At 41.3% G+C, this 15741-nt stretch overlaps 1 protein-coding gene across 3 annotated transcripts; it reads right to left on the bottom strand.

Moving 5' to 3' along the window:
* Nucleotides 1–550: 550 nt before the first annotated feature.
* On the bottom strand, nucleotides 551–13640 carry LOC112560899. Of its 3 annotated transcripts, none has more exons than XM_025233012.1 (5): nucleotides 13510–13640; nucleotides 9528–9633; nucleotides 3541–3624; nucleotides 2480–2556; nucleotides 551–709 (listed from the first exon to the last, which is right to left on the bottom strand). In XM_025233012.1, the coding sequence occupies exons 2-5, from the start codon at nucleotides 9629–9631 to the stop codon at nucleotides 666–668; spliced, it is 309 nt and encodes a 102-aa protein (XP_025088797.1). In that variant the 5' UTR covers nucleotides 9632–9633; nucleotides 13510–13640; the 3' UTR covers nucleotides 551–665. The 3 variants fall into 3 exon arrangements, with proteins under 3 accessions (XP_025088797.1, XP_025088796.1, XP_025088795.1); XM_025233011.1 differs by having other exon boundaries at nucleotides 13397–13636; XM_025233010.1 differs by lacking the exon at nucleotides 13510–13640 and adding an exon at nucleotides 13047–13334.
* Nucleotides 13641–15741: the final 2101 nt, after the last annotated feature.

The raw sequence follows: 15741 nt of genomic DNA, 5'->3' as shown, positions 1-15741 counted from the left end.
AACTGTTCTAAATAATTAAATTTAGAAACGTTTTTTGCTGAGGATAATGAAAGTCTGGCCTAAACAGTTTAATCTTGTTTAAAACAATTACAGTTAAGAAATGTTCTTACAGAGTGTCGTGCACTGGGTTTCTTCCCTCAATTGTTTATATAATAATATTTAAAGTCTCAACGTGTTACAAGAAAAGTGTTGCGTAACTGGAGCCAGGCGCTTTCACAAGGGGGGTAATGATGCATCGTCACACACTTAAACTGTGCTCGGTTAGTTCCCCTGACTAGTATATTTTGTTTATGCTCCTGACAGTGTAAGGGTCTCGTTATTGCTAAAGAACTGGTTGCATGGCATTGTCACATGATGGCTTTTTGGTATCTAGCTGATTGACATCTATTTTATTTAAAACCCTTCACAGGGGCACTACTGACAGTCATGTCTGCATGGTGAGAATGAGTACTGCGAAAAGTCACATGCTTTCACACTCAGATGATAAACATCTATCTGTTTTGTGTTGTTTCCAATTATCAGCATGCTCTGCTTAAGATATAAGCCAAAATCAAATAGCTTTTCTCTTTATTTGCACTAAAAACGAAAAGCGAGAGGGGAAGGCTTCCTGCTGTCTGTGAACTTGTGAGATGTACCAGGCTGAAGGGGGCGCCGTGATTTACTCATTAGCGTTTGCCAGGGCCATAAGGATCGGAAGCCAACTCGCTGGCTGAAATACACACAAGATAAACACAGGTTAAACACAAGATAAACACACTGGTAAATAATGTGTCAGATGTGGGGACGTACAGACACGGAAACAACCATAATACGAAGCCAAAAAATACGTGGACAGACAACAGAAAAGTCAAACACAAAGAGAAGGGAGAGAAAGCGTGGCACCTTCACAAGCCGGCAGTCACTGATTTTTCTCCCTTAGACCACAATTTTGCTGAGTGAAACTAGTTTCACAGAATTTATTGGATTCGAAATATAAACCATCTGTTCGGGATTAACAGAATCAGCCATAAATTGTAAAGTGGTCTGGTCCCAGTGTTACTGTGACTTGAGATTACAAATAAGATGAAACACGAGTAAAATAAGAAAACTCTGATAGCTATATGTCTCGTTTTGAACGACATCCGGCTTCTGTTGATGATAAACTATCTACTTTCAAACTGCTTGTCGATAAGGGAACACTTTCTGACAACTGTTACAAAATGGTAGCATCTTCCTACACCCACTGGCAGAATATCTAGGGGTTTTTCCCCTAATACTGGAGTTTGAAATAACATTGTTCCCTACCAGCCCATCAAATCGTCTAACTCGCGAGTCTCTGTTGGACTGTAATAATGATCACTTAAAGGAGGGGATTTTCTTTTTGCAACTTTCAAATTTAGTGAACTATATCTAACGATTAATCATCTGAACATCACTGTTTGTTTGCTTGTCACCTTCTCATACTGCCTGCCTGTCTGCATGTCTATTAGTCTGCTTTCTTGCCTGCGTTCGTGCTTTCCTGTCCGTCCTCATCATGGTCTACTTTAGGTTACTCTTGCTGCATAAGGGAAGGGCTGGTAATTATTCTACGGTATTTCAGGATTGAATAGTTGCCGGCCTACCACAAAACCTTAACCTGTTCTCTCTCCTCTAAGGAACAGAACTCCTAGAACATTTTTTTTTTTTTCGTCTCGAGTAGTGATCCGAGTGCCCTGTCGTTTGGGTCACACAAAGGACTAACCACGCTCTTGGAACCTGAGTACATCCACAGCTTTAAATAACCCGTCTCAGATCGGGGCCAGAAGTAATTAGCTGCTACATCTGCTAACCCTGGTAGTAGGAAAGAGTAGAACTCTGTACTTTATTAGACCAGACGAGGAGATTTCTTTTATGTGGTTTCACTGTACACCAAAAAAAAAACATCAGACTTGTTTCTACATAAATGAGGATCCGAACTATTGGTTCGCAGTTAAAACGGAATCAATGACTGTTAGCCATAAAACCACACTACCTGTGAAAGGTCGAAAAACAATACTAGTACTGTAAATAGTGACATTATAAATAGCATGGACATGTGATGTACAATGGCAACATAAAATGACAGTCAACATTAGCGATTTGACAATGAGATAATAACAATCGTGTTTACACTGACACTAAACATGGGTATATTCTAAAATAATGAGTAATCACCAAGAGAAACAACTAGGAATTGCTGCTGATACTTACAATAACAAAACAATCCCCCTTAAATCAAGGAGCAGCCATACTATCAAAATTACTAGTAGTAAAACAATTACTAGCTTCGGCATTAGTGTGCTGTAGAAAATGACATTTCGCAAGTCTTTAATATTTTAACCAAACATACCTGCTTCGTACAGTATACAATCACACAAAAGCTAATGTTTATAAGACGTGGTATTTTATAATGTGTATCAACCAGCGATATGCCTGTAGAAAACAGTGTCATCAAACTTCATAACAATAATAATTTCTTTACCATAAATAGAATTCAGGTAGTCACGCATGGCGTCATGCCGGGAGAAAAACCCACCATCGGGGCTTGTTCTCTTTTGTCTGTCAAACAACCAAATCATTATAAATCAGCAGATCAAACATGGAAATATACACAGCATATCCTCTGTTTTACATAACCACACTTACACACACTAAAGCACCGCAAACAAACACCAGCAAGAATACATACACATACGCACAGACAGAAAATTTTACAGGCTTTACTTTCTGATCGCTACTGTTCACTTAAGTCACAGTCTACCTTAATTCCTCATTTGGTTTGAAATTTCGGGTTTAAAACATATTGACAAATACCAGATAAAGAAGTATTAGAAATCAGTCAGGACCTAGAGAGTTCATGCATCCTGCTACCCGACAACTCGCCACCGTAATGGATGGGCAGCCACTCGGTCACCCGAAGTTACCTGTCGTAATAAGTCACCGCTGTTTCCTTTTACTGACAACTTATTTTTTATGTTATGTTTTCTTTCTAAAAAGCAGAAGAAGAAAGTGGAGCATGTAGCTCAGTTTTTTTCTTGCAGTGTAATCAATGTCTCAAGAACACAAAAATTCAGTGACACAGAATGGACGTCAAGTGAGACGATTTCCTCAGAAATGTGTTACACTGCTCGGTATCCAACAAGAAACCACCCATCCTGTCAGTAGTTGTGTAGCGGTGTGTCGAGTAATACATTTCAGACAAGAGTGTATGACTTACGACACTCTGCTCGTCATGCCAACTGACAGAACATCTAGTTTATTGAATCCTAAACTAAACATCTTTAGACGATCTTTTTTGAGATGTCATAAGGTCGGTTTTTCAAGACATTTTTATATTCAATTTGGCTATTAATTGGCTTTTCAAAAGTATATTCATTCATCCATATACACATACAGCCATGCAAAAGATTTCATTCATGATCAATAAGGATCAATGATTGCTACACTTACTTCTGCAGCCATGGGCCAGAGTACAGTATATACGAGAACCATTGTCACATGCTACATACTTCTACATGTTCTCTACATTGACATGCCACTCACTTGTCCGCTTGTAGCCTGTTCATGATGTTCTGGACCAGGGAGAGAAAGTCACCGGCCTCGTTATATGTCGGGTGTACTTGTACCCTGCACATGGTCCACAACACGGCCATAAGAGAAAAAAATGACAAATCTGAGTAACATAAATTGCGCCATGACAAATGTAGGTATTTGCCCTCAGGTGCAATGATTCTTATTTTGTTAGTTATCATTACAAATGTTACACAGGACGAGGGACACGTTAGACAAGTCTGGTGAGACGAGTGGTGCAACTATCCCGCTTGTCACACCCACAATGTCGTCACTTCCTGTCCGAGTGGCAGCACCCCAATGGAACATGTCCGGCAGCGCAAGAGTAACACGACTTCAAGACATCAAACAAGTGAACAATGTTTTCTTTCAAAATAACCTTCTCTGCGCTAGAATTTAAGTTTATGTCTCTCCCTAGCTTATTGAGAATGCCCTGCCTTTCTCCAAACCCCACCCTCTACCTCCCATCCAGCACAAACAGGGAACAAAACCCCCTAATTTGCAAATTAATGTAGTTGTGACATACACTAATTATATTATTTAAACTATAACATAATTATTATAGTCTTTAATAACCTCGAAGAACCTCAATTTTGTATGCTTGTAAACATGATACGGAACAACAATACAGAAGAAAGCAAAGACAAGGACATCAAACAGATGTCTATGCGATGGTGTTTGCCGGTCCGTGCGTCTGCCTGCATTTGTCTGTGTATGCGTACATTGTATTGGTCAGCGTGAGGTATCTGTTAAAATAATGCCAGACAACCATGTGAACAGCATTTTCTCCAGCATTCTCCACCTCTGCCTTGTGCATTCTGCCTCTTGCATGCCGGAGGTGTGAAAGCGAACACCGCCAGGAAGAGCGGGAGAGATTTGCGGCCTGATTGTTACCTTCGCAGTTTCCTTGTCGCTGCTTTCTTTTCCTTAAATATAAACCATTTTGGCGCTTACCGTTCCCAGAACCGCCTCCTTCAGGATAAAAATTAAAAAATATAGATGGCGCAAGGAGAAAAGTGTCGTTAATTTTATAAACTTTTTTGCCGCATCGTCTGCCTGCTTAAACTCTTACATTTTAAATACACGGAGCGGACAAAACGCCAGTCTAGGCCCAGACCTACATTCACTGCCATTCCATTACTGAGACAATGTAGCTGTGCCAACATTACTTAGAATGTCTCTGTGTGTGTCGTGCGTGCGCGTGCTGTAGTCTCATACTTGTAACACAGTTGGCTTTGTTGAGCTGCGCTTAAATAAATCTTTTTCTAGCTGCTATTTAAAACGTGTTGTTTGTGTGTCTTATCTTTATGGTACCAGCCATACGGCAGGCTTAATCTCCATTCTGGCTTTTTTTTTTTTTTCTCACATCAAGGACATAAAATCATTTTCAAATGAGGAACGTAGGTCTGATTGTCATGATCCTTCCACCATCGGGGTCTTTAGAGGGATTTCCGACCGCCCGGAAGCCGCCTGCACCAAGACGAATCATTAGGAGCGGTGTAGGTGCATAAAAAGACAACACTGATAGACACTTTTTGTGAAAAAAGCCCTCTCTGTCGTGTTATTGAACCCTTTCATCTTTGCTGTCAATGAACGAGCTCTAACCTCTCTCAAAAAGTGTCCTTCAAAGTTTCCTCCTTCTCAAAACATGAAATCTTTGAATTTGCAAAAGAATGCAATATAATCACAAAATTTCAGAGACGTTTGAGACAAGAAAATGCACAGTGTTGTTTAAGACTAGAGAGTGCAAGAACTGTGCTTGATGTTTTTTAAATGGCAAAAACGGTTTGTGCTCGCTGGCGTCATCAAGATGTCGGGGGTTACAACCCTGCTACTGGTTGGCCACATGGAGGGTGGGTGTCTGTCATACGCTTCTCTCGCCTGAAGTAAGCATGACACTGGTTTAAAGTGAATGCTAGATGTGTTTGATAATAGTACACTGGTTTATTAGCCAGTTTTCTGTTGATCTCAGTCTAATGGATAGAACTATGACAGAACTTCTGAAACCCAACCATTGGACCACTAGTAATGTCATATAAGCCAGCATGAAACTTCAGTTTTGAAATAAAAAATTATAAGAAAACATGATGCACACAACGTTTACACTTTATGAAAAATCTGAAAATACAAGTGCAGACCAGGGCATTTCAAATACTGAGACAGTATCGCCTTATACCAGTCGGCTTCAAGCACAGGTAGTCATAGTCAACCATTAGCTTCAGATCAGTTTTTTTAGAAAAAATTAACTTATTCTCTAATTTGGGAAGGGCAGATATAAGCGGAGCACAGAGATGTAACTGCCATAACAATTTCCAACAAACAGCCATTACATTTCAAACAAACAAAAGATTAATTTGTTGAGGTTCATTAGGGACTCGGTGAGGACACGTCCATACACAATCTCACGCTGCACCCCACAGGGCAGGTCTGAAGAATCGGGAGCCGTGTACTATATTAATTAAACTCGGTGTTAATCAAGTACCACACTCTCACCAAAGGGCCGACGGAAAACTCCTGCCCTGTTGTGTGAAGCCTTCTAGTCCCTCGGTTAGTAGCAAGGAGAAAAACAGCAAACATTTGTGACTAACAATGGTCCCTCATATACCTTTAGACATTTCGTTGTTAATCTTTACCCTGGGAGGGGGAGGCTCATTGTAACCCACACCGAGAAACAATCTTTCCACGTCTGCTGCGGGTTCTGTGTGACCGTTCAGGGACATTGATTCTCCAAGTTCAATCCAGGACATTGATACACAAGTACTCGTAACTCATGGATTTACTCAAAGCAATAATTGTCACTCTTTGCTCCATCGACTGCTGTTAACGAGCCTCGTTTTTTCCTTCGCCATTCAAAACCGTCGCTGCAAACGCGTGTGAAAGGTAAAAAAAAATTACCCACATCAAAAATGCTTGCGAATTCTATTCACAGGCTATTTCTAATGAAAAAACACTATCGCTGCTGTACAATAGAAGAACATAAAGTGACCCTGTGTTTTTTCCAGCAAAAAAAAAAAAATAATAATAAAATGAATGTCGTAAAAAGACACATAAATCAAATTCCTATTTTCCTAATTATGTTTGCTGATTGATTAGCTGTTTGCTCCCAGATGCACCAAACACTTGGGACCTTTTTGCGAACTATATGAAGATGAAGTTCTTGAGGAGACAAGAGGAGATGGGACTCCTTCATTTCAAGGGACAATGATAATACAGTTGGTCATTGTCTTGTCATGCCATTGTCATTGTCTCCGGAAATGGTGAAGGTCATGTCGACTTATGTTCTTTGAGGATGGTGAGTATTTGCACAGGTAAGACGGTTCAAACAGTCAAGGTGTTGTCCACATGTTCACTGCGCATGTCAGACTGGAGTCAAGAAGCTTCGTTATAATGCTCTGTGGCCAAGTATTGAACACGTGGGCAGGAAGCAGCAATACATATTAGTGAAACTTCTTAACTTACCTAATAAGCAAGTATATGTTATAATAGTGCACTTAACTTTTGATATTACAGCTATAGATAAATACCTTTCCAACTTAAACAATAGTAATCTTGCGTCTAATTTTTGTTTATCCTTTCTTTACAGGTATTTCTTGTACTTTCCATAAAGATCGTTAGCATGTCATTTTAGAGCTGTCATAAAACTGTTTTTTCTTCTGTGAATTCTTTTTTCCAATAGTATTTCAGAATCATCTTACATATTTCTTAATTATTTTACAAAATTCCTATTGAAGTGAAGTAATACTTGCCTCAAATTTCACGGGATTTATATTTTGAGAATTCTGTGACACACATCAGCACATTGCTCTATTACTAGTCATTAAATATCCTTAATTTAAACTACTAGGCTAGCTGGTAGTGCGGTAGAACAATTTACTTTTCTCGCATTCAAATAAATATTTGAAAATGAAGAGGCCTTTGCATAATTCACAAGATTACAACAAAATACAATATTTTACTTTTAACTATGGGCGATATTTTTCCAAGGTCTCTGTAGACATCATGTTTTGATATCTTAGATACTTGCCTTTAAAAATTCAATTGAAAATTAAGTTTTCGAATCAATGCGTATGTAGATGGGAGTGTGTGTGTGAGAGAGAGAGAGAGACAGACAGAGTGTGTTTGTGTCTCTGTGTGTGTTGGTGGGGGGTATTTATTGAAATAATTCTGTCAGAAACAATCTCAATATTTTTTGTCATAGTCTGCCCTCCATGAGCTCCAAGAAGACGGACAAGATGGAGAATCTGGCTTTAAAAGCTGACTATTAAAACTATCTGTAAGCATTAGGTCCATAAAACTCCTCACCTGTCACACGGATGTGAACGACTAACTGCACGCGCGGTCCCTCCTCTAAAGCCTGCACCACAGCACAGAGTGTGAGTGCACAAGAGGCGATAGGAAATAGGGTGCATCCCTTTACAAATATGTAGTACTTAATTAATATGGATTAATTAGGTGGACGTTTTACGAAAAGCATATTTAGTCTGGCTTTTTCGCAAATTGGCTTCCATCTCTTTTTCGACGGAAGCCCGTGAACAAGCTTGCGTGCACGCACCCGGCGCACGTATTCGCTCATGTCATCGAGTGCGAAAGTACACTGATGGTGCGTAGGTCGGTGGACACAAGCGAACACACACACACACACACACACACACACACACACACACACACACACACACACACACACACACACACACACACACACACAGAAAGCACCCACTGACGCACTCACGCACACACGCACACACGCCAGTCTTCATTACCGGGTGCCCACGTTAGATGTCCCTCCCATCAAACTTCAAAAAAGCACGCGCAAAGGAGTCGCTTCCCTTGTAAGATCATTAGCACACGGAAATTAGCTTATATTGTCTTAGAGCCCTGTGTTTTCTTTAGAACCCGGCGACCCTCGCCAGCTTCTGATGGCGTCGTCTCCGCTGGAGCGGGGGCCACGAGTGGACCTCTCGAGGCCGCCAGAAGCCATCTCATCAACAGATTTTCCATCAAAAGCGCCGCGTCTCGCCCCTCGAGTTTGCTCATTGATCATCGATGTCAGAAGGCGCTCACCGTGTCGAGTAGATTACCGTCTCCATCCCTCCCTCTCTCCCTTCGTGTAAACAAGATCCATAAAAGTTTAAATGACGGAGAAATCAATGTGAGCACGAGGCCTTTGCCCCCTCCCTTTTTTTTTTACCTCCATGATTTTTCACAAGTGTATGCCTCTTTTTTTTTTATTTTAAAGCCTTCAAAAAAAGGTGTGCGAAGACTGATGTTAAGTGAACAACCCGAGCTAGTGATAGACGGTGAGTGGATAAAAAGTAGTCCACGGAGGAGAAATCGTGTTCATTTTTCTGCGCAGTTTCGATTTTTACCTACATCTACGAGTCTTGATGGCTGGATCAGCCTTCCCGAGAGAATGAAACAGGACGAGAGAATTTTTATTATTATTATTATTATTATTATTATTATTATTATTATTATTATTATATTATTATTATTATTATTATTATTATTATTATTATTATTATTATTATAGACCTTTTGGGGACTACAGGGAGCAAAGATGTACAAGACGTACCAGCACGCAAATATTTTTAGTAAGGCTACAATAATGATAAGCAAGAGTGCCTAAAGGATTACAATACTTGTAGATGTGAGTTTTGCTGGGTGGTTAAGTTATGATCTACGGAAGCGTTGAATCGACGCAAGGATCGAGAGTGACAGAGACCGAAGACATCATGGTCAATCGTAGGGCTCATGGCGCCATTGCCTCACTGTCATCACGATCTTTGTGCCCATCGCACTTGTCTCGAACAGAAAACATTGGCTAGATATCACGTGACTAGGATCAGCAGTACGGGTTGGATGACATCTTATGAGGATAAGCAGGTCTGGTTGGGCGATGCTTGACCAAGACTTAATAAATAGTTAGCAGTGATCAGCAGGTAGTGAAAGTGTCGTCTTACCTGTCGCCGGTCCACTGGGTAGGAGCGGCCATGACGCTGGTGAGTGACACGTGGACACTGAGCAACAGCAGGAGCGCAAGTCCAGCGGTCAAGACAGTTGCCATTTCTGCAACAAGAAAAAGTCAGACTCTCAACTCCCCACCTTCGTTCATCTAGAAAAATGTTCTGGCGCCTGAGCGACAACTTCATCATCCGCAACACAGCTTAATTTTTTTTTCAATAAGGTGGACGATTAAATAAAGCTCATTTGGCCTAAGCAGGCTGTAGCAAAGGCAAGAGATTACTTAGAGAAAAGTAGAATGAAACACGAACAATGTCATAGCTCCGTTTAAAGCGATGGCAGACAAAAAAGTCTATTGGCAATTACGCAACTAAGTCCAGCCTGATGACAGTAAAAACTAAGCCTTTAAGTACAGTGATGACAGCCAAAGATGACACAAGAGAGTGGAAAGGAAGCTAGAGAAAGTCCACTGGATGTCGACGACGACTAGAAGCAGAAGTGTGAGGCAGTGACGGTCCACCCACCCACCCCGCATTCCCCACCCAGCCGCGGGCACGAAGACAAAAAGACATCAAAGGCTGTTCAAATGGCGGGCTGGCGATCAAAGAATTCCTAATAAGGGATCGCAGCTTGGAATCGGTGATGAGTTACCTGGAATAAATCACTCACGGTTGACGTACGAACTTATGAAAATTACAAATACTTAGCTTGTTCAAAACAAGTCGGTGCTACTGGGTGAGACACAAGACATGCGCGCGCACACAAACATGCGCAGACGTCCTGAATACTTTTCAACTCGAGTCTTGTGAAGCTTTTATTTTTTCTTTTTTTTTTTTTTTTTTTTTTTTTTACTTTCTGTCTCTCTTTTTTTTTTTTCTCTCTCTCTGGGTGAATTTCATGTATCTAGCTATCCTACATCTCACATATATATATATAAAACAGAAAATGCTCAAAGACAACTCTGGCTTGACCAGTTTGCTAGTTCTGTTACTCATTGTAACATTTCTAACCCTTACAACGGTATACCACACATGCAGCCACTGACTGACCATCTCGATCAAGACAAAATTCTTCAAACAACACTTACATCATTTTTTAAAATCTTTTTTAGGGGATTGACCCTTTCCATGCCCATTAGAACCAATATTTGCGTCCAACATTCGGCCGCATTACGTCCCTTCGTCTGTCTACTCTCTGAACGAGGTTGGTTGGGTGAGTCTTTCATTCAGGATGGACAGAACACTTGATTCTTGCATCTTTTCTTGGCACTCCTCGGGACGTGCTGGCGAGTGTGGGTGCCGTGTGTGAAAATGTTGGCAGCCTCGGCACCTACTAATGGCAATGGTCGATACACCTGAGAGCTTCGGAAGGGACGACTTGAGTAATCCATTGATATTGGGAGACAAAACTCGGCCTTCCCCATCCCAACACCAACAACACAAATGTTGTCAATGGTTCGATACCACTCTCGAACCGCTTTGGAGACGGTCCTGCTCGTGCTTAAAAGACATGTTTGACCACCATGTTCACGTCTGCGCATGTCTGAACATTGGAAAGTTTGATATTCCGTTAAAATAGGAACTGGCAGGAAATGTAAAAACGTGGGAGTTCACGTCACGTTTGAGTCTCACGTGATGTTACTTCATACCCGTTCTATTTCAATCTCACTTCGATTACTTCTATGTTATTTCAGAGAACTTTGATATCTGTAATAATGTAAAAACGAAATTTATATTTATTTGAAAGTTATACTAAACGCCAAACCATCTTGATATCACATGAAGTATTGTAAATCACTACATCGAAAATGAAATGAAAAGTTCCTTTCTCCTAACTAAATTTTTCTTTCTCTTTTCTGTAAGTTTGGACTATATTAGTGGACAGGATTTAGGGTAAAAGTGCGGGTACTTAGATGGAAGTAAGAAGAACTAGGTCTCGCTGGGTGGATGGTATTACCGGGGTGTCTTCACCTGGGTGGACGCACCACCACACAATATGTCAACAGCTGGCTCAAACATATTTAGCTTCCACTGTAGTACACTTGCATTTTACATGTCCCGGCTGTTGTTCTTGATATAATATCAAAGTACTGTTGCATCAGAAGATAAGAAACAGTTTCATTTGTCTCCATAGTTTCTGCAAACTATTTTTCTAACACAGAACTTTTGGCACAAAGTAGTTTGTCTTAGTAGCATTGATACATATTCTGTCTAGTCTGAGGAAGCCTATCACTGTTTTACTCACAATGTCGGACATGTCGGAGTAGTCCCAACAATCGTGAGACACACGACCATAAACCCAGAGTTGAACGCTTGATATTTACATTTACAGAGATTTCACCTCCTCCAGTCATGTAATATTTTACACCACTACCCATCCCTCTAGGTCCCGCCCCGGTTTTTTAACCACTTCACGATTACAGCCAAACATCCGAATTTTCAAAGTAGTCATCTTTTACGGAAGGTCCCAGGTCACTGCACAACCGGATTCTATCTTCCTACATTAGAAAAACACATCCGTCTGAAACGCTTCTCCGCTAATTAGAAAAGAAAAAAACAGGACAAGTGAAATATTTTGCAAAGTAGTGCCACAGCTGACCCTGGCGACGACTTTCCCATCCCGCAAATACTTCATTGTCTCTTATTTCTGGTGTCGACTGTGGAGCTCTCCGTGCCCACCTCATGCCTCCGATGCCTCACTCCTCCTTCTCTTGCTGATGCCTCAGCCATGTTGTGATGTCTCGTCCTCCCCCTGTCGCTGCTCCCCTTCTCCTCTTGGCTGGGTTCTGACATTCCTCTTCTGTGTCAATTTATTTTTACTACTTTAATCCATTTGTTGTCCTGACAGTTTTTGTAATCATCTTTTTTCCTCCTTTTTTTTCTTTCTCCACTCCCTTTGCAGTTTTATAGAAGTATAAAAAAAAAGACAGAATTAACTGCTTTAGACTGCTTTCTTATCTCGTGAGTGATGAATTTTTAACGCGCCCGTTTTTTCATAAATCGTTTTTCCTTTATCTCACTCTGTTTGGTCTCATTGTTTTGTCCACGTATGGTAATTTTGAACTAAATGAGACAAGTGCTAAAATATAGATGGCAAAAGGACACATACCTTAATTATGCATCATCATCATCATCATCATCATCATCATCATCATCATCATCATCATCATTATTTTGCTAAAATTGTTTATTAGCCTACAGGCTTAACCTAACCCTAACTAGCCACAATTTAATGCCTTCTCTAAAATACGAGATCCTATTCATATCCTTTAGTGTTGCTATGAAATTGAGAGACTGATATGTCACAGCGATATGTGGTACTCAGCGATAATTAAAATGTATATTCTTCACTAATGAATCGCAATAACTGCTTGAAATATCATAGCAATATTTACTTGTAATATGCACGAGTCGATCATAGTCACTGACATTTCAACAGTATGCCAAAGCGATCCTGACATGTCAAAGGGATCATTGCTAGGTCACAGAAATAATGGCTGAATTCAAAGCAATACTCACTGCTACAAGTCCCGGGCGCCATTCCCGAACAACTACGGAAGACGGGAAAGTCGCACACGGTGGAGAAATATCAGAACAAAGCCAGTGATCAGCGCTATCGAGTTCCCTGTTAATAGAGATACCGTTCTTTAAGTTCCAACCGGTCTTAAAAAACAAACAATTCAAACTTAGCTGCTTTGACTGAGCGCTTTCTAAGGTCAAGAGGACACCCCGCTGCTGTCACTGGGCTGCTACCCGGAGTGCAATTATCAACCGTCCCCCAACACAGACACCGAGCGACCTCAGGCCAGGAAGTTCATCTGGATGCGAGCAGAAGGAAACGACCTCAGCCACAACAACCTGCAACTTACTTCTTATTCTTGTCCTTAGTTGCTGCTTTTCTCTTTTTGCTGCTTCTGTGGTGAAAGGTGGAGGCTGGTGGTCGCAAGCTGTGTGACTGTGCGAGGACGTGGCGCGGACTTACCCGGGGGGACAGTTGCACGCAGTGGCGACTGGTGGTGACGCGGTTCCGAGCGACTGTGATGGTGTGCACGTGCTCAACGGGCCGGGCTGTCCCTTTCCTCTCGACTGCGCCTGCCTGGCGGGACCCCGGGTACTTATACTTCGCGGGAAGCATAATTGCCTGTGGAGACAACTCCTACACCACGGTGCTTGAACCTACACCAGCGACACCCGCAGTGAAGCTTTGGTAAGCACAGGGTCCCTCCGTGTGTTGGTGCGTGTGTGCGCTTCTGTGTGCATGTGTGTGTGTGGGTGGGTGTGTGTATGGCGCGTGCGTGCACGTGTGCACTGGCACAGACTAACGGCCCTTTAATCATCACATCGATAGATGCCAATAGAAGAGCTGACAGAACGACAGCTGTGGAAGAAGGATAAATGCTCAGAGAAAATGAAAGCATACGACAGAGAAAATAGTCCATTAAGCGCCATCTTAGGTAAAAGACGAAACTGTTATAGTGGGAGGACATTTCTCTGTCCACCTCATTAGCAGCCTCGCAAGTGATAGCCTGTCACCTCAGTCTATTTCCCTTCATTCTGGCAGACATGCTGACCGTCTGATGTCCCAGACTACTGTCTGTCTCTAAAGAAAGCCGCAATCGCTACTGTAACAAGCAGTCGTTAATTAACTTCATGCACTGTTTCATTTCAGTTTGGTTAATTCGCATCATGGCTTTTTGAGGATAAATGAAAGAAACTATTGTCAACTAATTATAACTCAGTGGGCATCCATATCACAATATTATTATTGGTGTTTATTAAAGTTAGCAATGTTTAAGTAAAACAATAAACGGAGTCTGTAATGTTTTTCAGGGAAAACTTTATATTATTCACTCTTTGACAAACACTTCTTTCTTTTTTAATCTTAAAATTCTTTATTTCATTTTTCTCTTCGTTGTCTTGTGTGCAACGCATTGTATCCGCTAGAAATGTCCATACAGAGTTTTAATGATTTGCTTGACCGCCACTTGCGGCCATGTGAACGATGTCGTAGGACTTCTTGACAATTGTTAAACATTTGTATTCTTATCCAGTGAGTTCCCATGTCTGTAAATATGCTACAAAGTGCATAGTTTTAATATCCACTTTTATCACGTTTATGCATTATCGATAAGTTCTTGTAATATTAAACAAAGTGTCCATGTATTGAAAGGGGAAGCGGGTAGTCGGGTGAGTAGTGCTCATGCGTCCAAACCCGAAGCGCTCATCAGCCGGTTCGCTACCTGTGTGGCGCTGCAAACTTTATCATGGGCAAACCTGTTGTATGGGTACAGGACTACCTTAGGTAAGGCAAGGTAACAAACAAGTTGAGATGATCATCCCCACCCATCACCCTCACAATAGGCAGTTTTTAACACATCATTCCTGCATGACCCAAAGGTTAGGGAACTAAAACTTGAACGTTGTCATGACAATATGAAGCCAAAAGAACTCAGATGACTATCACTCCAGGCTGAGATAACGGACGAGACATAGATCATCTGCTCGCAAGTCAATCGCACAAACCACACGACCAAGACCAGCCAATTTCCTCCATTACGAGGACCCCCCGGACAGAAGAAGATGGTTACTGCTGTATATGCAATAGTCTACGAATGGTAAAACATTTTTCCGAAGCAATAAAAACTTGTTTGCACTATGTTTCTCCGCTCTGATTTTATGTGTCGGGGAAATTACTGACAAGCCTGTCACTCTGTGAGCTCCCACAAAACATAAACGGTCGTGTGCCTCATCTGGTTTCTCCTCCCGTGTGCCACACAAGCTCGCACAAATTACAGTGCGGGTCAAATCTCAGTGAACGGGTGGGAATTATCGTGTAACTACCCCACACAATGAGACAGGCAGCTTCAAGTGAGATTTCTGAAGGATTTCCTTCTTTTTCGGTTTATACGGACAGCTTTGCTTTGATAAAGCACAGTACAGTTTACACGCCCCCGCCTTGTTTCTTATTCAAATTACGACTGTGGCTGTAAAAATGAATAAAAGGCTATAATTTAAGTTGAAAATGTTTGTTCGCAAATTTCATACATTTTGGGTGGGTACAGGTCAAAGACCTGAACTTTTGGAATTGACTTTCCGTTAGCGACTTGTAGTAACAGATGTTTCTAGTTGAGTCCACTGGTGTCCGTAAATTATTTATTGGGTGGGCTGACCACAGGGTGGCCACATAGGTACAAAGAAAAACAAACACTGTATA

Source organism: Pomacea canaliculata, linkage group LG3, assembly GCF_003073045.1.
Source record: "Pomacea canaliculata isolate SZHN2017 linkage group LG3, ASM307304v1, whole genome shotgun sequence".
Taxonomy (NCBI): domain Eukaryota; kingdom Metazoa; phylum Mollusca; class Gastropoda; order Architaenioglossa; family Ampullariidae; genus Pomacea; species Pomacea canaliculata.
This window is presented reverse-complemented; position numbering and strand designations above follow the sequence as displayed.